Source organism: Micropterus salmoides, unplaced genomic scaffold (assembly GCF_014851395.1).
Source record: "Micropterus salmoides isolate LMB-PRFRI ecotype aquatic unplaced genomic scaffold, ASM1485139v1 Ms_hic_scaffold_1019, whole genome shotgun sequence".
NCBI classification, from domain to species: Eukaryota; Metazoa; Chordata; class Actinopteri; order Centrarchiformes; family Centrarchidae; genus Micropterus; species Micropterus salmoides.
Window position 1 is genome coordinate 1 of NW_024040063.1, and position 25,000 is coordinate 25,000.

Below are 25,000 nucleotides of genomic sequence, written 5' to 3' on the forward strand. Positions count from 1 at the left end.
GGTGCTCTCTATAATCACTATTACTCTGTCCATAGGCTATTAATCGTTTCACTCACTACTACGTCTTGGAGACATTTAAGCACTTAAAGTCGTGCAAACCGTACCTTTAACGCCAGGGACGACAGTTTGAGGATCAGCAGGTTCGAGACTCTTCCGTCTGGCAGCTGAACGTCAGGGATGCTCCGATTAGATCCTGGGTTTAATTAGAGGAAACCAGTCCAAAGCTAATCACCGGTTGGTTCCAGTCCTTTGGGCTCTGAACGGACGTTTGGATGATTGTACCTTCATGCGTACCTTGACCCCTCACGGCTGGCCGGGAACCTGCGCGGTGCCAATCAAGTTTTAAAATCGCTGAATCTAGACGCCACGAGCCATTTGTTCTGAATGGCATCAGATCGATTGGCGCGTCTAAAGGAACATCTGGCACCAGGTCGGCCGTGGGGGGAGGTTTTAGCCCTGATGTCTGATTTCCGTCCCTGCGTTTGGTGCTACCACCTACCATTGGCTCTGTGTCGGTCCTGTAGACCCCGTCAAGAGCCTGATCACACAGGACGCGCTCCGGAGGCTAGCAAACACCAAATCCTCTGCTTTTATTCTGTCAGTGCCCCCAAGGCCCACTAGCAGACAGAAAGCATGTTAGATCTGGGGTTAGGTTAGGAAAGGCTACTGATGAGAACATGTCTGGTTACAATCAGAACATCCCATCCAAAAACGGGCTTTGACCTGGTTGGAGAAACAATTGAACCAATCAGAGCAGATTTATTTCAGGGATTAAGGACGGTAACGTGCCAGAAAACTGTTCACAAAAGTGCCGATGAGTATAGATTCGACATCCTGATTATCAGATTGAACATCTGGATCACTCAAAACTCCTCAAAGTCATCGGAGCCGATAGAAAAGGAGCGCGCCGCGGATAAATTGGCGTCCTGTGCGATCGCGTCTTGATGTGCAGCTCTCCGGCTCGGTGAAAACCTTGTAGCCAGACGGAGCTTTTGAACAGCCGCTGCCGGGGGCCTGCTGTTCGTCCTGTTGGGTTTGAGGTGCTAAGCTAAGCTAGCCAGGGCTGCTGCTGAGCCTGTTACGCGTCTGTGGTGCTCTCTACCAGCCGCGAGTGTTCGTCCAGTCTCGATCTGCGACGCCGAGCAGCTCTGCCGTCAGCGTGGCGATCTATCCACGGGCTCTGTTTGTGTATTTTACAACGACAACACACTTCCTGTCTGGAGTCCTGTCAGGTGCTCTCAGGTCTGGCCTCACTTCCTGTCACCGACCCGTTCAGACACGACCGGTGTGTAGACCTGTTCTCGGGAGGGGCTTAAAACCTTGCCCAGCAGTTCACCCAGAAAACACCTGGATCCAGTGTTCCACAGATCTCCTGCTGGACAAACGGCCGTGCGCTGAGCGGGTTTCGGGGATGTGAGGCCGGGCAGGTGCTGTCCACGTCTTTGACCGTTTCAGGTGCTTGATGTATTTTTCTTTTGACCATTTTACACGTCGCAGAAAACACGTCCATCGGGGTGATTGGTAGAACTCTGCAGAATCTAAAACTATAGAGTGAAAGGTTTTAAACAGAATTCCCATTGGATGGTCCGGGTTCCTGCACCGATGCAGAACGCCGGACAGAAAACAGAAAAGGACATGTCGGGAACGTGTTGAGTGAAATCAGCCGAGTCTGAGACAGACACGAGTTTGCGTCTGGAATCGGGAACCTTGAGCTTGGTTTTGGCGTTTTACGCCCCACTGACACTCTGAATGACCTTTTCACCTCCAACAATCACAGTTACGTTAACAGAACACGTTCAGGCTCCTGGTGGTTCCTTCAGCTGGAGAGCTTTTGTTTTGTCGACGACGCTTCAGCTCTGTTTACATCTCATCACCAAACCTGCCAAATGAAGCTCAGACTCTGACCCTTCGTCCTTTTGTTTGCTGGTTAGTTAGGAGCTGACGAGGGGAACGCGATCTGTGTTCCTTCTTTTCGCCTGAAGGTGCGGTCACGTTGGCCCGCGTTCACGCTCCCGGAGTAACGGGATGTGGCGTCGGGGTCGTCCGCGTGTTTCTACTGGCTGAACGTGCACGTTCAGATGTGGTAGGTGACCTTTCACCTGTGAGTCGTCCGGACTTATTGAAGTGAACGAGAACGCCGTGCGGCCGCACCTTCTACCTGAAGCCAACAACAGCTTCCTGCTCCTCAACAGCTGCTGCAGCTCAGAGTCGTGGGCATCAGCCGCCTCCGTCGACACCTATTTAAACTTTTCAGACCCAGTTGCATCTTTGTTAAACGCCCAACCTGTCCAGGTCGATTGACCGTATGCTAAGCCCCGCCCCCTTAGTTCCTGCTGCTAACCCACTGATCCTTCAGTCCTGATCAGGATTCAGAGCGACCCGCGTTCTGCCGGACTCCCTGCAGAAGCTGTTGGAGCAGAACCCGGTCGTTTGGTTCAGGTTCAGGTTTCAGCTCAGCGGTCCAGAGTTTCTGTTCATCACAATGATTGTTAATTAAAATAAAAACAGAAAACTCGCCGTACCTACCGGTCTGTACCACCGTGAGAACATTTCATGTTAAAATGCCCCCCCCCCCTTTTATTCTGTCCCTTCTTGTTTTATAATGAAATAAAAACACTGTAAAGGTGAATAAACTATTTATAAACATCTGTCTGTGTTGCTTTTGGAATTATTGAAGAACTACAACTCCCATGAGTCTGCTGCTGACGAGTTAAAGAAATATGACGTGTTGTAAATGACATCAGCTGTTTCACATCCACACGCTGGCTCAGCGTTCGGGCTCCATAAGGCAACGAACACGTGAGAATATTTAAAACTCTGCTCGACTGACGCATCAATTTAAATAGAATTTTTCTCCTGTTCACTTTATTCAGGAGAATAAACTGCTGCAGGTAGGTTTTAATTCTGGATTAAATCTGGATCTTTTTGTGGCTGAAAATTATCTTAAATTGTGTTTTCAGGGAAAATCAACCAAACAAGTGTTTGTTTATTCAGAAAGGATTTAAGCTTGTAGAACTCAGAGGGAATATCTGGATCCATCTCAACCCGTTTCATCCTCTTGCCGTGTGAGGCACCGTCTTTCTTTTCTCCTCTTCATGTGCGTACGCATGGTTCATAGCCTTTGTTTGGGAAGTGGCGTCCGCACGTTTCCAGCCCTGTTTTGTGCAGCGTTTATACATGAGATGAACACAAAGGCTAACATGGTGATGCTGTCAGATCAGAAACACTGAGCCTGAGGGGGAAGTGATGCCACATTGCTCATGTTGCTAATCGAGGCGTTAAAGAGACAGAAATCTTAATAAGAAGTTGGCTAGTAGAAAATATAAAATAGACATCAAACTGTTTCAGTATTGTCTGATTTTATACCTCTTTTGAAAAGAAATCTTTACTGAAACACAGCACTGATGATAAGAGATGGAACAGACTTAAGTCCTTAAAATTATAAATGTACATACAAACAATTCACGTTCACACATAAGGACAGCTGAGAGTCACCTGTGCATGTGTTTGGACGGTGGCCTGGGACGACGGTGCTAACCACTGCGCCACCGTGCCGCATCAGTGTGTCGCGTTGCACCTAATTCTCATTTTCAGCAGCAGCTACCAGCCACTCTGGTTCAGTCAGGAAGGTCACTGTACGAGAGGCGTCTTCTGCAGCTGTCGCTCACGTCCGGGCTCGCTGGGCTGCAGTCGGAACATTTTCCTGTTTCGCTCCCACGCGGCAAATGGTCTGTATTTTTTTAGTTCTAGTCTCTCGTTGCTTCACATTCACCCGTTCACGCTCTGATGGCGCAGCCACCAGGAGCAGTTCACACGCAGAATAGGTTTTATTATAATAGCTTGAATTATTCAAATTTAAATGCATGCAGATATACTTTATGTTGCCTTGTAGTTCATGTTGTGCGGTGTCATTTGGCTGCTACTCGTGAGGGCGGGGGACAGAGTTCACAGGTAGGAAACCGGACTTCAGATGGCGTTCCATGGTACTCTTTCTAGATGGAGGTCTGAAATTTCCGACCTGGTTTGCATACGTTTCATCCGCTCCATAGAATGACCTGCAGCTACTCTCTGAGCCTGTTGCTCTCAGGACACTTATGGATGCTGCTGATTATTAACTTCTGAAGTAACTGTCAGCAGCTACTGGTCTTCTTTTTTAGTTTTTAAGTTAATATCCCACCATAAAACTGGAAAAAAACTGCATATTGTAAAACTGTCAGTGTCGAGCTACCAGGAAATTTTATAAGAATACATCCAGATTTTGTCAACTTAGTTCTTGTCACATTATTGACACATTTGAAAATCAGAATATATATAATTAGCTGATGTCTAAGTGTTGGACGCGTTCACATGTTGACCTGATGGTGGCGCTGGAGAGCAGGTTCTCACAGTTCATCCTGAGGGGAGCATGAAGGTCTGAACCAGGTTACCACCTGTCCAACAGCTGCAGGTGTTTCAGGGTGAAACAAATAGTTTTATTTCTGAAACTAATTCCCATAAATCTGCATGTGAACTCGTTCCCTGACGGCGTGGAGAGACGAGGATTCATATTACCGTGTGTGGCGGAGAGATCCACCAGTGACTCGGCAGAAATTATAATTGCTTCTCCCCCAGAATGCACTACTCCAAACAACTGGAGAACAGGCAAGGAAGAAGTAGGTCACACACACACAGAGCCTTGTGGCCACCAAACCATAACTAATTCTGTCTTATCTGCTTCTATAAAAAGATGAAAGAGAGAAGCAGCAGAGGAAGCAGCGTCTTTTATTCATCAGGACACAGGACGGGTCCTCAGGTGAGTGACCAGGTGAGACACGCTGACCTCGTGTTGCTGCGTCAGCTCGTACACGGTGAAACGAGCTCTTCAGGGTTCAGAAACATTTTCTGTCACCTGAGTTTGTTCTCAGAGGAACTTAAATCATAAAATGAACTCCCTTATACAGAGAGTCTAAGCCCCGCCCCTTCTGATGGACTGCCACGGCAACTTGTTAAATATGTACATTAGTTGGCGGCCAAAGGCAACTCATGTTTGGATTCAAGTTTTTTATTGTGTTGAATTACACACACAATGTTTGAAAGATAACTTTCAAAGAAGCTAACTTTCTATAGCTAACGTCACTGAAGCTAACGTCACCTGTTAGCTTCAGTGACATTATCTGAACTATAGCTAACGTCACTGAAGCTAACTTCACCTGTTAGCTTCAGTGACATTATCTGAACTATAGCTAACGTCACTGAAGCTAACTTCACCTGTTCGCTTCAGTGACATTATCTGAACTATAGCTAACGTCACTGAAGCTAACGTCACCTGTTAGCTTCAGTGACATTATCTGAACTATAGCTAACGTCACTGAAGCTAACGTCACCTGTTAGCTTCAGTGACATTATCTGACCTATAGCTAATGTCACTGAAGCTGACATCACCTGTTAGCTTCAGTGACATTATCTGAACTATAGCTAACGTCACTGAAGCTAACGTCACCTGTTAGCTTCAGTGACATTATCTGAACTATAGCTAACGTCACTGAAGCTAACAGGTGACGTTAGCTTCAGTGACATTAGCTATAGGTCAGATAATGTCACTGAAGCTAAATTCCTATAGCTAACGTCACTGAAGCTAACTTCCTATAGCTAACGTCACTGAAGCTAGCTTTCTATAGCTAAAATCACTGAAGCTAGCTTCCTATAGCTAATGTCACTGAAGCTAGCTTCCTTTTGCTAATGTCACTGAAGCTAACTTTCTAAAGCTAACGTCACTGAAGCTAACGTTTTAAAGCTAACGTCTAGGAAGTTAGCTTCAGTGACGTTAGCTTTAGAAAGTTAGCTACGAGCTAGTAGCAAGCATAAAATTAACATTAGCTTAGCATTACAGCACTAACATGGTGGACATATATTGCGCGAGACGAGAGATGTAGTTCACTGAGCGGTTTTCACACAAAACTAAATTTGACTTTACTGTGAAATTAATTTTAAACTGACAAACGTGTGTAATTCAGGACTCAGTTCAAGGAAAGGGAGGGGAGGGGCTTAGGCTCTCAGGTAAATCAGGCAGATTTCAGGAAGGCCTCAGTTGAACCAGGTTCAAGTTAACCCTCTAGTGTCCAGTTTAAAGACGCATCACGTCCGTCCTAAACTTGAAAACGTCAGAAATGTGTCATTTAAAAAGTCTGAAACACTTCTTTGTAATCGATTGCTTCATAAACTGTTAACTTGTATTAATTATTGATCGGTGTAAAGGTCAGGTCCACAGTCACTTCCTGTCGAAGTCGGCGGCGTCACAGGAAGGCCTTCAGAATACTGAGCATGCTCAGTGCAGACTCCACGCAGCCGTCAAAGTTGGAGTGGCTGAAGCTGTCTCCACCGCAGATGAGCAGCGGGCGCTCAAGGACGGTCATCTGACCTGGACAGCCCGGCACCGAGGTCAGCACCTGTCGGAGGGGAGGGAGGGGTCATAAATCAAACGCTCCCTCTCCGAGAGGAGTCTCAGGACTTTGACCTGTGATGTCTCACCTGGGAGTACCTCCACTTCTGACACTTGATGCTGATTGGATGAGGCAGACCAGGAAGCAGCTTGTGGAGCTCCTGTAAGATGATTGGCTGGATGTCCTCCTTGTCTTTCTCCAGGTGCTCAAGGCCGAACGAGACGCTGGTGTGGACGACGAGGGACGGGCCGCGACCGCGATCGTCTGAACAGACAAAAACATGAAAATTTAGCTGCTCATTTTGTGGGTTTGAGTGATGTCACACTGGCGCGTCCTTGAACACATCAAACAGACTCTACACGTCACAGCATCACTACAGGATGATAACTTTACTTATTATGAGTGCATATTATAGAATTTCTTTGTTTCATTTCGTCTCTAATTAAACCCCAAAGTGTTGCTTAAACCTGTAAATCTGTATTGATATTCTGTTTTCTTGGCTGTGATGAATTACCTCTCTGTAGAAACTAAGAACAAACAACTAATAGCTCGGGAAAGTGGAAATTACAGTAAATCGGATATGACGTGAATGCAGCAGTAACCTGTTAGCATGCTAACATTAGCTCGGCCAGGTGAGCAGACAGACCTGCGTTGCGTTTGCGGGAGTCTGCAGCGATGTAGCGGATGCAGGGGTTGTCAGTGACGTATCGAGCCGCCCAGGGAAAACTGAAGACCACGTCAGGAGGGAAGAAGAGAGCGACGGCAAAACGAGACGAGTACACGACTCCGTCTAACTGCTGCTTCTGCTGGACGGAAAGCACTGAGAGACAGACAGACAGAGTTAAACCTTATGATCCAGGACTCAACACTGCAAACTGTTTCACCTGTGTGTTCACCAGGAAGGGAGGCTCTAATTACAGACAATGTCAAGTTGCATTATGGGAAGTGTAGAAAGAATTGTTGAAGCTTAAACCCCACTGACTAACCTGTTTACACATACAGACTACGGACTCTCTCTCCTGCCTTTCGCAAACCTAATTTAGATGCTCAGCTCTGATTGGACAGTTGTTTTCGCCTGCTGTGTTCTGTAGCAGCCCGTTAAAGTTCACTCGCAGCCGGTTAAAGTTCACTCAGGTCAAAGTTCACTTACAGACGGTTAAAGTTCTATTGCAGCCGGTTAAAATTCTTTCGCAGACGTTAACTCAGGTTAAAGCTCTATCGCAGAGTTCACTCAGGTTAAAGTTCTTTCGCAGCAGGTTAAAAGTTCTTTCACAGCCGGTTAAAATTCACTCAGGTTAAAGTTCTATCGCAGCCGGTTAAAATTCACTCGCAGCCGGTTAAAATTCACTCGCAGCCGGTTAAAATTCACTCAGGTTAAAGTTCTATCGCAGCCGGTTAAAATTCACTCGCAGCCGGTTAAAATTCACTCAGGTTAAAGCTCTATCGCAGAGTTCACTCAGGTTAAAGTTCTTTCGCAGGCGGTTAAAGTTCATTCGCAGCCGGTTAAAATTCACTCAGGTTAAAGTTCTTTCGCAGACGGTTAAAGTTCTATTGCAGCCGGTTAAAGTTCTATTGCAGCCGGTTAAAGTTCTATTGCAGCCGGTTAAAGTTCACTCGCAGCAGGTTAAAATTCACTCAGGTTAAAGTTCTATCGCAGCAGGTTAAAATTCACTCAGGTTAAAGTTCTATCGCAGCAGGTTAAAATTCACTCAGGTTAAAGTTCTATCGCAGCAGGTTAAAATTCACTCAGGTTAAAGTTCTATCGCAGCCGGTTAAAATTCACTCGCAGCAGGTTAAAGTTCTATTGCAGACGGTTAAAGTTCTATTGCAGCCGGTTAAAGTTCACTCGCAGCCGGTTAAAATTCACTCAGGTTAAAGTTCTATCGCAGCCGGTTAAAGTTCACTCGCAGCAGGTTAAAATTCACTCAGGTTAAAGTTCTATCGCAGCCGGTTAAAATTCACTCAGGTTAAAGTTCTATCGCAGACGGTTAAAATTCACTCGCAGCAGGTTAAAGTTCTATCGCAGACGGTTAAAGTTCACTCGCAGTAGGTTAAAAGTTCTTTCGCAGATGGTTAAAGTTCACTCAGGTTAAAGTTCTTTCGCAGATGGTTAAAATTCACTCAGGTTAAAGTTCTATCGCAGCCGGTTAAAATTCACTCAGGTTAAAGTTCTATCGCAGCCGGTTAAAATTCACTCAGGTTAAAGTTCTATCGCAGACGGTTAAAGTTCACTCGCAGCCGGTTAAAATTCACTCAGGTTAAAGTTCTATCGCAGCCGGTTAAAATTCACTCAGGTTAAAGTTCACTCGCAGCCGGTTAAAATTCACTCAGGTTAAAGTTCTATCGCAGACGGTTAAAGTTCACTCGCAGCCGGTTAAAATTCACTCAGGTTAAAGTTCTATCGCAGCCGGTTAAAATTCACTCGCAGCCGGTTAAAATTCACTCAGGTTAAAGCTCTATCGCAGCCGGTTAAAATTCACTCAGGTTAAAGTTCTATCGCAGCCGGTTAAAATTCACTCAGGTTAAAGTTCATTCGCAGCCGGTTAAAATTCACTCGCAGCAGGTTAAAATTCACTCAGGTTAAAATTCTATCGCAGCCGGTTAAAATTCACTCGCAGCAGGTTAAAGTTCTATCGCAGACGGTTAAAATTCACTCGCAGCAGGTTAAAGTTCTATCGCAGACGGTTAAAGTTCACTCGCAGTAGGTTAAAAGTTCTTTCGCAGATGGTTAAAGTTCACTCAGGTTAAAGTTCTATCGCAGCAGGTTAAAATTCACTCAGGTTAAAGTTCTATCGCAGCAGGTTAAAATTCACTCAGGTTAAAGTTCTATCGCAGCAGGTTAAAATTCACTCAGGTTAAAGTTCTATCGCAGCCGGTTAAAATTCACTCGCAGCAGGTTAAAGTTCTATTGCAGACGGTTAAAGTTCTATTGCAGCCGGTTAAAGTTCACTCGCAGCCGGTTAAAATTCACTCAGGTTAAAGTTCTATCGCAGCCGGTTAAAGTTCACTCGCAGCAGGTTAAAATTCACTCAGGTTAAAGTTCTATCGCAGCCGGTTAAAATTCACTCAGGTTAAAGTTCTATCGCAGACGGTTAAAATTCACTCGCAGCAGGTTAAAGTTCTATCGCAGACGGTTAAAGTTCACTCGCAGTAGGTTAAAAGTTCTTTCGCAGATGGTTAAAGTTCACTCAGGTTAAAGTTCTTTCGCAGATGGTTAAAATTCACTCAGGTTAAAGTTCTATCGCAGCCGGTTAAAATTCACTCAGGTTAAAGTTCTATCGCAGCCGGTTAAAATTCACTCAGGTTAAAGTTCTATCGCAGACGGTTAAAGTTCACTCGCAGCCGGTTAAAATTCACTCAGGTTAAAGTTCTATCGCAGCCGGTTAAAATTCACTCAGGTTAAAGTTCACTCGCAGCCGGTTAAAATTCACTCAGGTTAAAGTTCTATCGCAGACGGTTAAAGTTCACTCGCAGCCGGTTAAAATTCACTCAGGTTAAAGTTCTATCGCAGCCGGTTAAAATTCACTCGCAGCCGGTTAAAATTCACTCAGGTTAAAGCTCTATCGCAGCCGGTTAAAATTCACTCAGGTTAAAGTTCTATCGCAGCCGGTTAAAATTCACTCAGGTTAAAGTTCATTCGCAGCCGGTTAAAATTCACTCGCAGCAGGTTAAAATTCACTCAGGTTAAAATTCTATCGCAGCCGGTTAAAATTCACTCGCAGCAGGTTAAAGTTCTATCGCAGACGGTTAAAATTCACTCGCAGCAGGTTAAAGTTCTATCGCAGACGGTTAAAGTTCACTCGCAGCAGGTTAAAGTTCTATCGCAGATGGTTAAAGTTCACTCAGGTTAAAGTTCTTTCGCAGATGGTTAAAGTTCACTCAGGTTAAAGTTCTTTCGCAGATGGTTAAAGTTCACTCAGGTTAAAGTTCTTTCGCAGATGGTTAAAGTTCACTCAGGTTAAAGTTCTATCGCAGCCGGTTAAAATTCACTCAGGTTAAAGTTCTATCGCAGCCGGTTAAAATTCACTCAGGTTAAAGTTCTATCGCAGCCGGTTAAAATTCACTCAGGTTAAAGTTCTATCGCAGACGGTTAAAGTTCACTCGCAGCCGGTTAAAATTCACTCAGGTTAAAGTTCTATCGCAGCCGGTTAAAATTCACTCGCAGCCGGTTAAAATTCACTCAGGTTAAAGTTCTATCGCAGACGGTTCAAGTTCACTCGCAGGCAGTTAAAGTTCACTCAGGTTAAAGTTCTTTCGCAGGCGGTTAAAGTTCATTCGCAGCCGGTTAAAATTCACTCAGGTTAAAGTTCTTTCGCAGGCGGTTAAAGTTCATTCGCAGCCGGTTAAAATTCACTCAGGTTAAAGTTCTTTCGCAGACGGTTAAAATTCTATCGCAGCCGGTTAAAATTCACTCAGGTTAAAGTTCACTCGCAGCCGGTTAAAATTCACTCAGGTTAAAGTTCTATCGCAGACGGTTAAAGTTCACTCGCAGCCGGTTAAAATTCACTCAGGTTAAAGTTCTATCGCAGCCGGTTAAAATTCACTCGCAGCCGGTTAAAATTCACTCAGGTTAAAGCTCTATCGCAGCCGGTTAAAATTCACTCAGGTTAAAGTTCTATCGCAGCCGGTTAAAATTCACTCAGGTTAAAGTTCATTCGCAGCCGGTTAAAATTCACTCGCAGCAGGTTAAAATTCACTCAGGTTAAAATTCTATCGCAGCCGGTTAAAATTCACTCGCAGCAGGTTAAAGTTCTATCGCAGACGGTTAAAATTCACTCGCAGCAGGTTAAAGTTCTATCGCAGACGGTTAAAGTTCACTCGCAGTAGGTTAAAAGTTCTTTCGCAGATGGTTAAAGTTCACTCAGGTTAAAGTTCTTTCGCAGATGGTTAAAGTTCACTCAGGTTAAAGTTCTTTCGCAGATGGTTAAAGTTCACTCAGGTTAAAGTTCTATCGCAGCCGGTTAAAATTCACTCAGGTTAAAGTTCTATCGCAGCCGGTTAAAATTCACTCAGGTTAAAGTTCTATCGCAGCCGGTTAAAATTCACTCAGGTTAAAGTTCTATCGCAGCCGGTTAAAATTCACTCAGGTTAAAGTTCTATCGCAGACGGTTAAAGTTCACTCGCAGCCGGTTAAAATTCACTCAGGTTAAAGTTCTATCGCAGCCGGTTAAAATTCACTCGCAGCCGGTTAAAATTCACTCAGGTTAAAGTTCTATCGCAGACGGTTCAAGTTCACTCGCAGGCAGTTAAAGTTCACTCAGGTTAAAGTTCTTTCGCAGGCGGTTAAAATTCACTCAGGTTAAAGTTCTTTCGCAGGCGGTTAAAGTTCACTCGCAGTAGGTTAAAAGTTCATTCGCAGCCGGTTAAAATTCACTCAGGTTAAAGTTCTTTCGCAGGCGGTTAAAGTTCATTCGCAGCCGGTTAAAATTCACTCAGGTTAAAGTTCTATCGCAGCCGGTTAAAATTCACTCAGGTTAAAGTTCTATCGCAGCCGGTTAAAGTTCACTCGCAGCAGGTTAAAATTCACTCAGGTTAAAGTTCTATCGCAGCCGGTTAAAATTCACTCAGGTTAAAGTTCTTTCACAGACGGTTAAAGTTCACTCAGGTTAAAGTTCTTTCGCAGCCGGTTAAAATTCTATCGCAGCCGGTTCAAGTTCTTTCGCAGACAGTTAAAGTTCACTCGCAGCCAGTTAAAATTCCATCGTAGCCGGTTAAAATTCACTCAGGTTATATTTCTTTCGCAGACGGTTAAAGTTCACTCAGGTTAAAGTTCTATCACAGCCGGTTAAAGTTCTATCGCAGCCGGTTAAAATTCACTCAGGTTAAAGTTCTATTGCAGCCGGTTCAAGTTCTTTCGCAGACGGTTAAAGTTCACTCGCAGCAGGTTAAAATTCACTCAGGTTAAAGTTCTATCGCAGCCGGTTAAAATTCACTCAGGTTAAAGTTCATTCGCAGCCGGTTAAAATTCACTCGCAGCAGGTTAAAATTCACTCAGGTTAAAATTCTATCGCAGCCGGTTAAAATTCACTCAGGTTAAAGTTCTATCGCAGGCGGTTAAAGTTCACTCAGGTTAAAGTTCTTTCGCAGCCGGTTAAAGTTCACTCGCAGCAGGTTAAAGTTCACTCAGGTTAAAGTTCTATCGCAGCCGGTTAAAATTCACTCAGGTTAAAGTTCATTCGCAGCCAGTTAAAATTCTATCGTAGCCGGTTAAAGTTCACTCAGGTTAAAGTTCATTCGCAGCCAGTTAAAATTCTATCGCAGCCGGTTAAAGTTCATTCGCAGCCAGTTAAAATTCCATCGTAGCCGGTTAAAATTCACTCGCAGACGGTTAAAGTTCACTCAGGTTAAAGTGCTATTGCGCTGTGTGCCTGCAGTACGTGTACCACGCTGTGTACCTGCACCACGGTGTGCGCCTGCAGTACGTGTACCACGCTGTGTACCTGCACCACGGTGTGTGTCTGCAGTACGTGTACCACGGTGTGTGTCTGCAGTACGTGTACCACGCTGTGTACCTGCACCACGGTGTGCGCCTGCAGTACGTGTACCACGCTGTGTACCTGCACCACGGTGTGTGTCTGCAGTACGTGTACCACGGTGTGTGCCTGCAGTACGTGTACCACGCTGTGTACCTGCACCACGGTGTGTGTCTGCAGTACGTGTACCACGGTGTGTGTCTGCAGTACGTGTACCACGCTGTGTACCTGCACCACGGTGTGCGCCTGCAGTACGTGTACCACGCTGTGTACCTGCAGTACGTGTACCACGCTGTGTACCTGCAGTACGTGTACCACGCTGTGTACCTGCACCACGGTGTGCGCCTGCAGTACGTGTACCACGGTGTGTGTCTGCAGTACGTGTACCACGCTGTGTACCTGCAGTACGTGTACCACGCTGTGTACCTGCACCACGGTGTGCGCCTGCAGTACGTGTACCACGCTGTGCGCCTGCAGTACGTGTACCACGCTGTGCGCCTGCAGTACGTGTACCACGGTGTGCGCCTGCAGTACGTGTACCACGGTGTGCGCCTGCAGTACGTGTACCACGCTGTGCGCCTGCACCACGTGTACCACGGTGTGCGCCTGCAGTACGTGTACCACGGTGTGTGCCTGCACCACGGTGTGTACCTGCAGTACGTGTACCACGGTGTGCGCCTGCAGTACGTGTACCACGCTGTGTACCTGCACCACGGTGTGCGCCTGCAGTACGTGTACCACGCTGTGTACCTGCACCACGGTGTGCGCCTGCAGTACGTGTACCACGGTGTGTGTCTGCAGTACGTGTACCACGGTGTGTACCTGCACCACGGTGTGCGCCTGCAGTACGTGTACCACGGTGTGTGTCTGCAGTACGTGTACCACGCTGTGTACCTGAACCACGGTGTGTGCCTGCAGTACGTGTACCACGCTGTGTACCTGCACCACGGTGTGTACCTGCAGTACGTGTACCACGCTGTGTACCTGCACCACGGTGTGCGCCTGCAGTACGTGTACCACGCTGTGTACCTGCACCACGGTGTGTGCCTGCAGTACGTGTACCACGGTGTGTGCCTGCAGTACGTGTACCACGGTGTGTGCCTGCAGTACGTGTACCACGCTGTGTACCTGCACCACGGTGTGTGCCTGCAGTACGTGTACCACGCTGTGTACCTGCACCACGGTGTGTGCCTGCAGTACGTGTACCACGCTGTGTACCTGCAGTACGTGTACCACGCTGTGTACCTGCACCACGGTGTGCGCCTGCAGTACGTGTACCACGGTGTGTGCCTGCAGTACGTGTACCACGGTGTGTGCCTGCAGTACGTGTACCACGGTGTGTGCCTGCAGTACGGTGTGTGCCTGCAGTACGTGTACCACGGTGTGTGCCTGCAGTACGTGTACCACGCTGTGTACCTGCAGTACGGTGTGTGCCTGCAGTACGTGTACCACGCTGTGTACCTGCAGTACGTGTACCACGCTGTGTACCTGCAGTACGTGTACAGTAGTGTTTATATCCAGATGTGTGTGCTTGTATGTTCACTTGGCTGCATGTTAATGTGTGAGAGAAAGTATAAATGCTGTAATCTGATTGGATAGAAACGTTAAACATGATCTCAGGTTGAGGTTTCATTCATCGTCTCAGTTCGACTTTACAAAGAGATTTTCAAGATCAGAAACAGGCTGCAGCCTCTCACTGCGCACACACACTCTGAATCTAATAATAACCCGAGTGTGTGCGTGTGTCAGCACAGAGGAAATGGGCGCTGTCCCCTTTCAGCCAATCAGAGGAGCTGAAGATGACATCATCATCATCTAGAGAGGCACACACGAGGAGAGTGCTGCAGCCCGACCACACACACACACATCCAGAAAGTTCTGTAGCGTTTATGAAGAGTGTGTTCACCATCGACCAATCACAGACGAGAGAAGTGATTTACCACCAGATGATCGAGTGCATTGATCCTGTGTGTGTGTGTGTGAGAGTGAGTGAGTGAGTGTGTGTGTGAGAGTGAGTGAGTGAGTGAGTGAGAGAGTGAGATTTGGTCTCTGCAAGAGGAGGAAGCAGTCATCGTCTCGCCTCGTAAAAGCCTCAGGAATGTGGAGTCCTGCTGTTCTGAGAGTTTAATAAATTAAAACGTTTCCATTGTCAGTAACGCCGTCACATCAACACCATTCATAATCAAATTAAAATAAACCTGTAACAGTGCGTCACTGTAACATCACGGCGGCTGCTGCCCCCCTGTGGTCAGACTGCAGCACTACACACAGTACACTGTGTACTAAATACTTGTTCCCACAGTTTTAAGACATACATGTACCTTCCTGTTCTGTCCCAACAGGTAGTGATGTAATATTAGACAACAGCAGGGGTGTAACCAAGTACTTCTACTTTAGGGTATTTTATACTTGAGAGGCGAATATATTAACATTTAGATTTCACCTCCAGAACATCTGAACAGTACATGAAGCAGAAACACAACGAAAAGTACATATTTATACCTCCTGAATGATGATGCAGTAATAAAAAAGTATTTCCTGTAAGTACTACAGTAAATTCATTCAGTCACTCTCTCTTTGTGAGAACCTGTCTCAGGAGTTAGCAGTTCAGTGTGAGTAAAGTACAAGTACATCAGTGTTTAAGGAATATTGCTGTTTTTTTAAACCCGGACCTTTATTTCCACACATGTTGGTGCTGAAATGACTCGAAGCAGTTTTGAATCGCGGTGACCCCCTTTGTTTTTAACAGGAAGCTAAAGTCTCGCTCCAGGACAGGTCTGACACAGCACGTGTGGAAACAGGCCGCGGGTTTAAAAGTACAGTCCCTGAGTAAAAGTACTCAGTACTTTCCACCGCCGTCAGAGCGTGGCGGTCCCCACAGGTGTAGCGGTGTAAGTGTGTGTGTGTCTCACGCTGTCCCACGTCTCCCTGCAGCTGAAGGATCTGAGGGACCGGCATCGTCAGGATGACGGCGTCAAACGTCTCGCTGCCCCCCGCCTTCCTCTGCACCTCCCATGATGCACCGCGGCGGTACAGGCCGGTCACATGACGCTCGAGGAACAAATCAGCTCCTGACACACAGACAGAGAACGATCGATTCACTTCCTGATCGGATTCTTTAATAAACAGACTGCACACACCTGAACTCGGCGTCCACCTACTGGCTTTCTGCGTGTCGTCACGTTAAAGATCCATCACATGACTGCTGCAGCAGCGTTCCTTTAAACAGAAATGCTGCTGCCTTGAACGCCCCGTTGTGTACGAGCGCTGCCTCTTTTCTGATTGTGGCGTTGCTAGAAGTCTCTGGTTGAAACTGTTAACTCATCGAGAGCAGCGTTGCGTATGTAGCCCGAGGAGAGGAAACGCACCTCAGAAAAAGATACCGCTCCTGTCTTTATGCTAAGCTAAGCTAAGCTAAGCGGCTGTAGACATGAGTTTCACTCAATGTTCAACGGTTGCTTTAACACAAAGATGAAGGCCGAGAGGTGTGGCGGAAAGGATCTCGAGTCAAACTCGGATGGACGGACAGGTGGGCGTGTACCTGACTGAGACAGGAAGTGTTTGACCACGCTGCACATGCCCAGTGGCGTCACGTAGTTCTTGCTGCCGTCCATCTGCTTCAGTCCTTCAACCGGAGAGTCGAGAGGCCGCAGGATGCCGGAGGACAGCAGCTCCGAGTAGAAACTGCAAACACACGCAGGAAGACCTTCACAATAAAAGCCCGCATGGTAAGAATTAAAGTCTTTCTTTCAGGATGCGTGAACACGTTTGTCTCGGTTCATTGTCCAGTCAACAAAACGCTGCAGCGAAACACAGAGACACTGCTGCAGACAGGTGAGACAGGTGAGTCCTACCTGTGGTGTGACTGAGCGTAGGCCGGCGTAGCCGTGATGTACTGAGCTCCGAGATCAGCTGAGTGAGACGACGGGTCGGGAGGACGAGTGGTGGACATCCTGCCGCCTGACAGAGAGAGAGAGAGACACAGGTAGAGAGAGAGAGACACAGGTAGAGACACAGGTAGAGAGAGAGAGACACAGGTAGAGAGAGAGACACAGGTAGAGAGAGAGAGACACAGGTAGAGAGAGAGAGAGGTGTAGAGAGAGAGACGGGTAGAGAGGTAGAGAGAGGTAGAGAGAGAGACACAGGTAGGGAGAGAGAGAGGTAGAGAGAGAGACACAGGTAGAGAGAGAGAGGTAGAGAGAGAGACACAGGTAGAGAGAGAGACAGGTAGAGACAGACAGAGGTAGAGAGAGAGACAGGTAGAGACAGGTAGAGAGAGAGGTAGAGACACAGGTAGAGAGAGAGGTAGAGACACAGGTAGAGAGACACAGGTAGAGAGGTAGAGAGAGAGAGGTAGAGAGAGACACAGGTAGAGAGAGAGAGAGGTAGAGAGAGAGACAGGTAGAGAGACGGGTAGAGAGAGACACAGGTAGAGAGGTAGAGACAAGTAGAGAGACACAGGTAGAGAGACACAGGTAGAGAGAGAGAGAGACACGGGTAGAGAGAGAGAGACACGGGTAGAGAGAGAGGTAGAGAGAGAGAGACACGGGTAGAGAGAGAGGTAGAGAGAGGTTCAGCTCTCTGTTAAAGAGGTGGTATTCTGCTTCTCCTTTATTGAGTTTATATCTTTTTTGTGCTGTAACAGGTTTGTAAAGTGAAAAGGTTCCCATCTCTCACAGAAAACTCTGCTCTGAACTGAAAACAGCTCGTTTGTAGTCCAGCCTTTACTTCCGCTTTCTTGTGATGTCACAAGAAAATACGTGTCATAACGCTCGCCGAGCAGCTACTCCGACACGCCCTCAGAAACAGCGAGCTGCAGCACACAGCTCTCCTCTCCCTTCCAAACACTAGCTACCCTCCAGGCAGGCAGTGGACATAAAGTTGTTCCTGTGATGTAGAGACAGAGCTCAGTTAAAACTTTATGGATACAGATTAATAAGTCACCGCTCTGAAACTCTCGCTCCAGTCCGTGTTGCCGAGCCGGTCGGCAACACGTACGGCTGAACCCGAGCCGTTTACCGGCTTCTCGCCGACCCGCCCTTCTCTGCTTCTGATTGGCTAGTAGTCCTTAACTAGGAACTGAGCATGTGCAACTCCCAACAAAGATCATTTAGAGACAAGATGCATCACTCCATAGCTAAAACGAAGCCTTCAACACAGAAAAGAGGAGCTGCAGCAATGTGCAGTCTGACAAAAATATAACCATGTAAACCTGCTCTGGTACAAACTCTAAATAAGATGAGGAACCTGAAAATGAGCAGAATACCAGCTCTTTAAAGAGTAAAAAGTTTCCCTTTGCACAGACCTCTGCGCCAAACTTCATTATAAATTTCACTATTTTTTGTTCATTTTATTGCAGCAGAGCATCAAGAACTGGTGGGAAAGAGTTAAGAGATGGATTTGAACAAACAGGAAACTTTATTCTATTCGGATTAAAGTACATTAAACAGAAAACAACACTTTTATCAGGAAAATACCTTTTACAGTTGTCTTGTGAAGACTCAGTGATCAGGTCACAGTTATCTAATGGAGGTTAAAATGAAGGGCAAATTCTAAAGTTGGTCTCACTCAATGTTCAACCTTCCTCGACAGTAAGAGACACGACAAATGGCTGCAGCCCAGATTATAAAAGATAACATTTTACTATAATTTGTACAGTTTGAAGCTTTACAGACCGGATTTAGGCCCAAATTAAGACGAGTTCAAGCTCGGGAATATTAAACTGTAAGATTTCTGAGTGAAGATGTGAAGAAGTGAGCCCGCTGCCTTACACCACACAGACTGAACTACATGCATGTTTCAGATATCTCTGATTTAACTGGTAGAACTGGTTTTATACTGGCTTGCAGACAGTTAATCTCTGGCAGTTTATAAATCTAATGCTTTGTGGTTATAAAGTCGGATCATTTCTGCCGAATTGAAGGGGAGACCCTGCAGATCCAGATCCCGTCTCCAGTCTTGTTCTGCAGTGTGACCCTGCTCGGCTGTAAACTCGGGAATATTAAATTGTCGTATTTCTGAACGGAGTTCTGACTCACCGGAGCCCCTGGCTTTGTCCCACACCACTATCTGAACCTTGTTCTGCATTTCTCTCCTCAGCATACATGCGCACAGGCTGCCTGTCAGGCCCGCTCCGACTATCAGAACCCGGGACATGTTTAGCTCGGAACCGCAGCCGGACCAACTCTAGCACGGACACATAAACCGGGTTTAAACCGCTCCAGTCCGCAGCAGCAGAAGAACAACAGCTGATGGACCAACAAAAACTATCCCGGGGTTAGACCTGCAGCCGGAAACAGCAGGGGACATCCGGTCGGGGGTTTCAAAATAAATATCTTATTGCGTCCAAATACTCCGAGAAAGAAAACATTGAAAAGTTCTTATCTTGTTATGTACATCAGGTAGGTACTTTACTTGAGTATTTGATGGTATTTTTGATCACAGAAATCAATACTTTGATTGTAAAAAGCAGCTGATCGGTTCTGTTAGAGTTAATCACGTGTCCAGGATAAGATGGATCACGTGATGGATCCCTTCTATGTGGTATTGCTCTCCCCCCCCCCCCCCCCATAATAATCAGGTTTAATCATTAAAATCACACATTGGATGTTGAATATAAACATAAAGAGTACAATATGGAGGTACTTGTACTTGAGTATTTCCAGATGCTACTAACTACTTCTACTCCACTACATTTATTTAAAGGTGTAGTATATTTTTACATAAACAATACACCTGCTGCAGTACTTTAAACTAATATAGAGTACACAGAGTATCTGAAACTGGCTTCTTATTGACAAACTGCAACATTAAAATATCCTATAATATTCTAAAATACTACAACACTTTGAAAGGCCTGCTGCATACTGAGTACATTTACCATGAATACTTTAAGTACATTTGGCTGAAAATACTTCTGGAGTATTTTTTGACTGTGGTATTTATACTTCTGAGTACTGTAGTTTTTTGTTTAATTTCAGGATTATTCTGAAGGCGGGCCCTTCACACCTGAGCTGACTGAAACTTGACTCTCTGATCGATGATCACTGATCCAGCAGAGGTCGGTATTTTATTAACATTCGTTTTATTTTGTTTTCTGTATTTTTTATTTTTTAAAAACCAAATCAGCTGATCGCTTCCGGCCTGTGTTGATTCGATCAGAGAAGATGAAACGATCAGAAACCTTTGCGATCAATCAGCGGCAAACAAACAGTTAATCAGCCGCATCATGTGTTTGACCAATCACAGAAGGGTACTCCCTCTGACGTCACGGCCTCCGCCGCCCGTTCCGTGCAGAAAACAGAAGTTCGGATCGTCGGACCGTCGAGCTGCGGACAGACAGGTGAGTGTTGGACGGCCGCGTCGTTACCTGCGTGTTACCTGCGTGTTACCTGCTCACGCGGACCCGAGCCGTTTAAAGACCGGAAACACGAAGTTTGTGGTGTTTTAAACCCGACCAGAGAAAAGAGGCTGTAAAGGTACGGAACGTCAGTGAGGTCAGTAAGAGTTAAACCCGCAGAATCAGCTTACCTGGAGACACTGGAGACATCAAGTCCTCGTGACTGTTTGAAAGCATTTGTTAAAACTGAAGAAATGTTACCTAACAAAGGAAAAACGCTTTGAGAAGGTTTATTTGCACAATAAGGAAACATGCAGGTCAACTACAGAAGAGACGAGAAACAATCTGCTGCTTATAAAATATTTCCACCTTAAATTAGAGCAGAAAATGTCTCCAGAATGCAGCAAGACACCGTGTCCTCTGACAGTAAACGCGTCATCCTCAGAGGGACACGTGTCCTCTGACAGTAAACGCATCATGTCCTCAGAGGGACACGTGTCCTCTGACAGTAAACGCGTCATGTCCTCAGAGGGACACGTGTCCTCTGACAGTAAACGCGTTATGTCCTCAGAGGGACACGTGTCCTCTGACAGTCCTGACAGTAAACGCATCATGTCCTCAGAGGGACACGTGTCCTCTGACAGTAAACGCGTTATGTCCTCAGAGGGACACGTGTCCCTCTGACAGTCCTGACAGTAAACGCATCATGTCATCAGAGGGACACGTGTCCTCTGACAGGAAACGCATCATGTCATCAGAGGGACACGTGTCCTCTGACAGTAAACGCGTCATGTCATCAGAGGGACACATGTCCTCTGACAGTCCTGACAGTAAATGCGTCATGTCATCAGAGGGACACGTGTCCTCTAACAGTAAACGCGTCATGTCCTCAGAGGGACACGTGTCCTCTGACAGTAAACGCGTCATGTCATCAGAGGGACACGTGTCCTCTGACAGTCCTGTCAGTGAACGCATCATGTCCTCAAAGGGACACGTGTCCTCTGACAGTAAACGCGTCATGTCATCAGAGGGACACGTGTCCTCTGACAGTCCTGTCAGTGAACGCATCATGTCCTCAGAGGGACACGTGTCCTCTGACAGTAAACGCGTCATGTCATCAGAGGGACACGTGTCCTCTAACAGTCCTGTCAGTGAACGCATCATGTCCTCAAAGGGACACGTGTCCTCTGACAGTAAACGCGTCATGTCATCAGAGGGACACGTGTCCTCTGACAGTCCTGTCAGTGAACGCATCATGTCCTCAGAGGGACACGTGTCCTCTGACAGTAAACGCGTCATGTCATCAGAGGGACACGTGTCCTCTGACAGTCCTGTCAGTGAACGCATCATGTCCTCAGAGGGACACGTGTCCTCTAACAGTCCTGTCAGTGAACGCATCATGTCCTCAGTGTCCTCGTGATGCAGAAACAGAAGCAGCTTTATCAGTCAGACGTCCCACATGACCTTCATCACTTCGTCACGGCGTCAAACAACTTCAAAGAATTATTCGGTGAACAAACACGATCAGCTGATCAAAGTCCGTCAGACACCAGGCTGAGCTGGAAATCAGGACGTCGTCATGTGACTTTGGACTCTGAGCGACTTCCTCTCTGCTTTCACCTCCGAAACAAACTGACCGTTAACCCTGATGATGTCACTCAGTGACATCATTCAGACCAACGCCTGACTGTGTGTGTGTGTGTGTGTGTGTGTGTGTGAGACAGACGATGTTGTGTGTTTTGGTGTGTGTGTTGATGCTCTCCGGTCTCGTCCACGCCGGACCGGCTGACAGCAGGTCGTCTGTTCGGAGACTCACTGACGTCCACCGACACTCCGGAAAACACAAGCTGAAGCTGGACCCTGAAGTGCACATGAACATCGTGAGTACACACAGAATACTACACGCAGTACTACACGCAGTACTACACGCAGTACTACACACAGTACTACACACAGTACTACACGCAGTACTACACAGAATACTACACACAGTACCACACGCAGTACTACACAGAATACTACACACAGTACCACACGCAGTACTACACAGAATACTACACACAGTACCACACGCAGTACTACACAGAATACTACACACAGTACCACACAGAGTACTACACGCAGTACTACACAGAATACTACACACAGTACTACACGCAGTACTACACAGTACTACACACAGTACTACACGCAGTACTACACACAGTACTACACAGAATACTACACACAGTACCACACAGAGTACTACACACAGTACCACACGCAGTACTACACACAGTACTACACGCAGTACTACACACAGTACTACACACAGTACTACACACAGTACTACAGATTAGGACTCAGGACCCGGGTTAAAGATATGAGCGGCTCCCTCAGGTGTTCATAAGCCCCGCCCCCCTGCTGTCAGGACAGGTAAACCTTTTCAAATTAAAAGCTGAGCTCTGCTGCTGTCTTTAGCCCACAGTTCTGCCTCACAGGCACAAGTTCCCATCAGGCCAGAGTTCACTGAGCTCAGTCTTTTTTATTAAACTTCATTCACAGTTTTAGATAGACGACATCTCCTTGTGCTGGATTAACACGTGAGTTTAGAGAACCCTGAGGCAGACCAGGACCAGGACCAGAACCGGGACCAGGAGCCTGTGTGTGTGATTCAGAACTTTATCGAACACGTTCAGAACGATTGTTCAGACGCTTTAAATGTTTCATCAGAAATCATGTTCCAGCTGCGACCCGGAGGTTCTCCTGGTAACGCGGGTGTTTGTGTGTTCAGACGGAGATCATCAGGCGGTGGGGGTACCCTGCAGAGGAACACGAGGTTCTGACGGAGGACGGGTACATCCTGTCCGTCAACAGGATCCCACAGGGACTCAAACGCACCTCAGGTCAGAACCACACTCTGCTGTCTCTGTGAGGACCAGAGCTGCAGAGTCCAGCACGCACAAGAAGTACTCAAGTCAAAGTACAAAAGTATTACCGTCACAATATATTAAGTAAAAGTACTCAGTATGCAGAATAATTGGATTGTACTTCCTGCTGCAGCTGGTGGAGGTGGGATCAATAAAGTTTCACCTGAACCTGTAATAGTATTTGTCCGTGTGTATTAATACTCTATATAATATAAAGTAAGTCCCAAAGTAAAGTGCCGATGAGTTCAGTGACATCTTGGAGTTTGCAGTTTGTTTTGAAGTGATGCTGAAGCTCAGAACAGGAAGTGAAAGTGGTGACCTCAGTTCTGTCTGCAGGTTCCTGTTTCGGCAGCTGAACTTTACTCTGAAATGATTTCTGCTCGCTTCATTCTGTCCTCAGTCAGAAGAGACGCGTCGCTGCTGTCAAACCAGGAGAGTCCGGGCGCCAGGCGTCTTCACAGTTATCACGTTTCTCCTGATAACAATCAGCTGTTGTTACTGTTTAAGATATTTATTTTGTTGAGAAGAAAGATTTTATTTAAGATTTGTTGAAACAGATTTGATCAGTTCAGATCTGTGAAGTTTGGATCAAGAGTGAAAAGTTTAAACCACGTTAACTTTCACTCAGAAGCAGAAACCAGCCTTTAAACTGAAAGAGACGCAGATGTGACCTTTAAGTAACTCTACGTTGAAGTAGTACTACCTCAGTGTACAAATACTCTCCTGCACACAGAAAACTAAACTCCGGCCCCGAAAGTCCAGAAGTGTTTTACTTAGCGAGAATCTGTTCGCAGGTCCGAGGCCCGCGGTGCTGCTCCAACACGGCCTGCTGGCCGCCGGCAGCAACTGGATCACCAACCCGCCCAACTCCAGCCTGGGGTACGTGCTGGCCGACGCCGGGTACGACGTGTGGATGGGGAACAGCCGAGGGAACACCTGGTCCAGGAAACACCAGACACTGCGGCCGGACCAGGAGGACTTCTGGAGGTTCAGGTACAAACACCTGTCTGACGCCACCCGTCTGACGCCACCTATCTGACGTGACGTCACCTGTCTGACGTGACGTCACCTGTCTGAACCTGTCTGACGTGACGCCACCTGTCTGACGTCACCTGTCTGACGCCGCCTGTCTGACGTCACCTGTCTGACGTGACGTCACCTGTCTGACGTCGCCTGTCTGACGTCACCTGTCTGACGTCACCTGTCTGACGTGACGTCACCTGTCTGACGCCACCTGTCTGACGTGACGTCACCTGTCTGACGCCACCTGTCTGACGTGACGTCACCTGTCTGAACCTGTCTGACGTGACGCCACCTGTCTGAACCTGTCTGACGTCACCTGTCTGACGTGACGTCACCTGTCTGACGTCACCTGTCTGACGTGACGTCACCTGTCTGACGTCACCTGTCTGAACCTGTCTGACGTGACGTCACCTGTCTGACGTCACCTGTCTGACGTGATGTCACCTGTCTGACGTGATGTCACCTGTCTGACGTGATGTCACCTGTCTGACGTGACGTCACCTGTCTGACGCCACCTGTCTGACGTGACGTCACCTGTCTGATGTCACCTGTCTGAACCTGTCTGACGTCACCTGTCTGACGTGATGTCACCTGTCTGAACCTGTCTGACGTGACGTCACCTGTCTGAGGTGACGTCGCCTGTCTGACGCCACCTGTCTGACGTGACGTCACCTGTCTGACGCCACCTGTCTGAACCTGTCTGACGTGACGCCACCTGTCTGATGTCACCTGTCTGAACCTGTCTGACGTGACGTCACCTGTCTGACGTGACGTCACCTGTCTGATGTCACCTGTCTGAACCTGTCTGACGTCACCTGTCTGACGTCACCTGTCTGA

At 46.9% G+C, this 25,000-nt stretch overlaps 2 protein-coding genes across 5 annotated transcripts; one reads left to right on the forward strand and one right to left on the reverse strand.

The window, feature by feature from the left end:
• Positions 1 to 4,743: 4,743 nt before the first annotated feature.
• LOC119896736 (renalase-like) lies at positions 4,744 to 19,182 on the reverse strand. 2 transcript variants are annotated; one of them, XM_038710161.1, is made up of 9 exons: positions 18,931 to 19,182; positions 16,747 to 16,852; positions 16,434 to 16,576; positions 15,805 to 15,963; positions 7,066 to 7,239; positions 6,508 to 6,683; positions 5,610 to 6,425; positions 5,233 to 5,305; positions 4,744 to 5,131 (listed from the first exon to the last, which is right to left on the reverse strand). In XM_038710161.1, exons 1-7 carry the CDS (start codon positions 19,046 to 19,048, stop codon positions 6,273 to 6,275), a joined length of 1,029 nt encoding a protein of 342 aa, XP_038566089.1. In that variant the 5' UTR covers positions 19,049 to 19,182; the 3' UTR covers positions 4,744 to 5,131; positions 5,233 to 5,305; positions 5,610 to 6,272. The 2 variants fall into 2 exon arrangements, with proteins under 2 accessions (XP_038566089.1, XP_038566088.1); XM_038710160.1 differs by having other exon boundaries at positions 4,744 to 5,305.
• Positions 19,183 to 20,105: 923 nt separating this feature from the next.
• LOC119896737 (lysosomal acid lipase/cholesteryl ester hydrolase-like) lies at positions 20,106 to 24,194 on the forward strand. Of its 3 annotated transcripts, none has more exons than XM_038710162.1 (4): positions 20,106 to 20,234; positions 21,956 to 22,111; positions 23,005 to 23,116; positions 23,935 to 24,194. In XM_038710162.1, the coding sequence occupies exons 1-4, from the start codon at positions 20,121 to 20,123 to the stop codon at positions 24,177 to 24,179; spliced, it is 627 nt and encodes a 208-aa protein (XP_038566090.1). In that variant the 5' UTR covers positions 20,106 to 20,120; the 3' UTR covers positions 24,180 to 24,194. The 3 variants fall into 3 exon arrangements, with proteins under 3 accessions (XP_038566090.1, XP_038566091.1, XP_038566092.1); XM_038710163.1 differs by having other exon boundaries at positions 20,229 to 20,370; XM_038710164.1 differs by lacking the exon at positions 20,106 to 20,234 and adding an exon at positions 20,257 to 20,388.
• Positions 24,195 to 25,000: the final 806 nt, after the last annotated feature.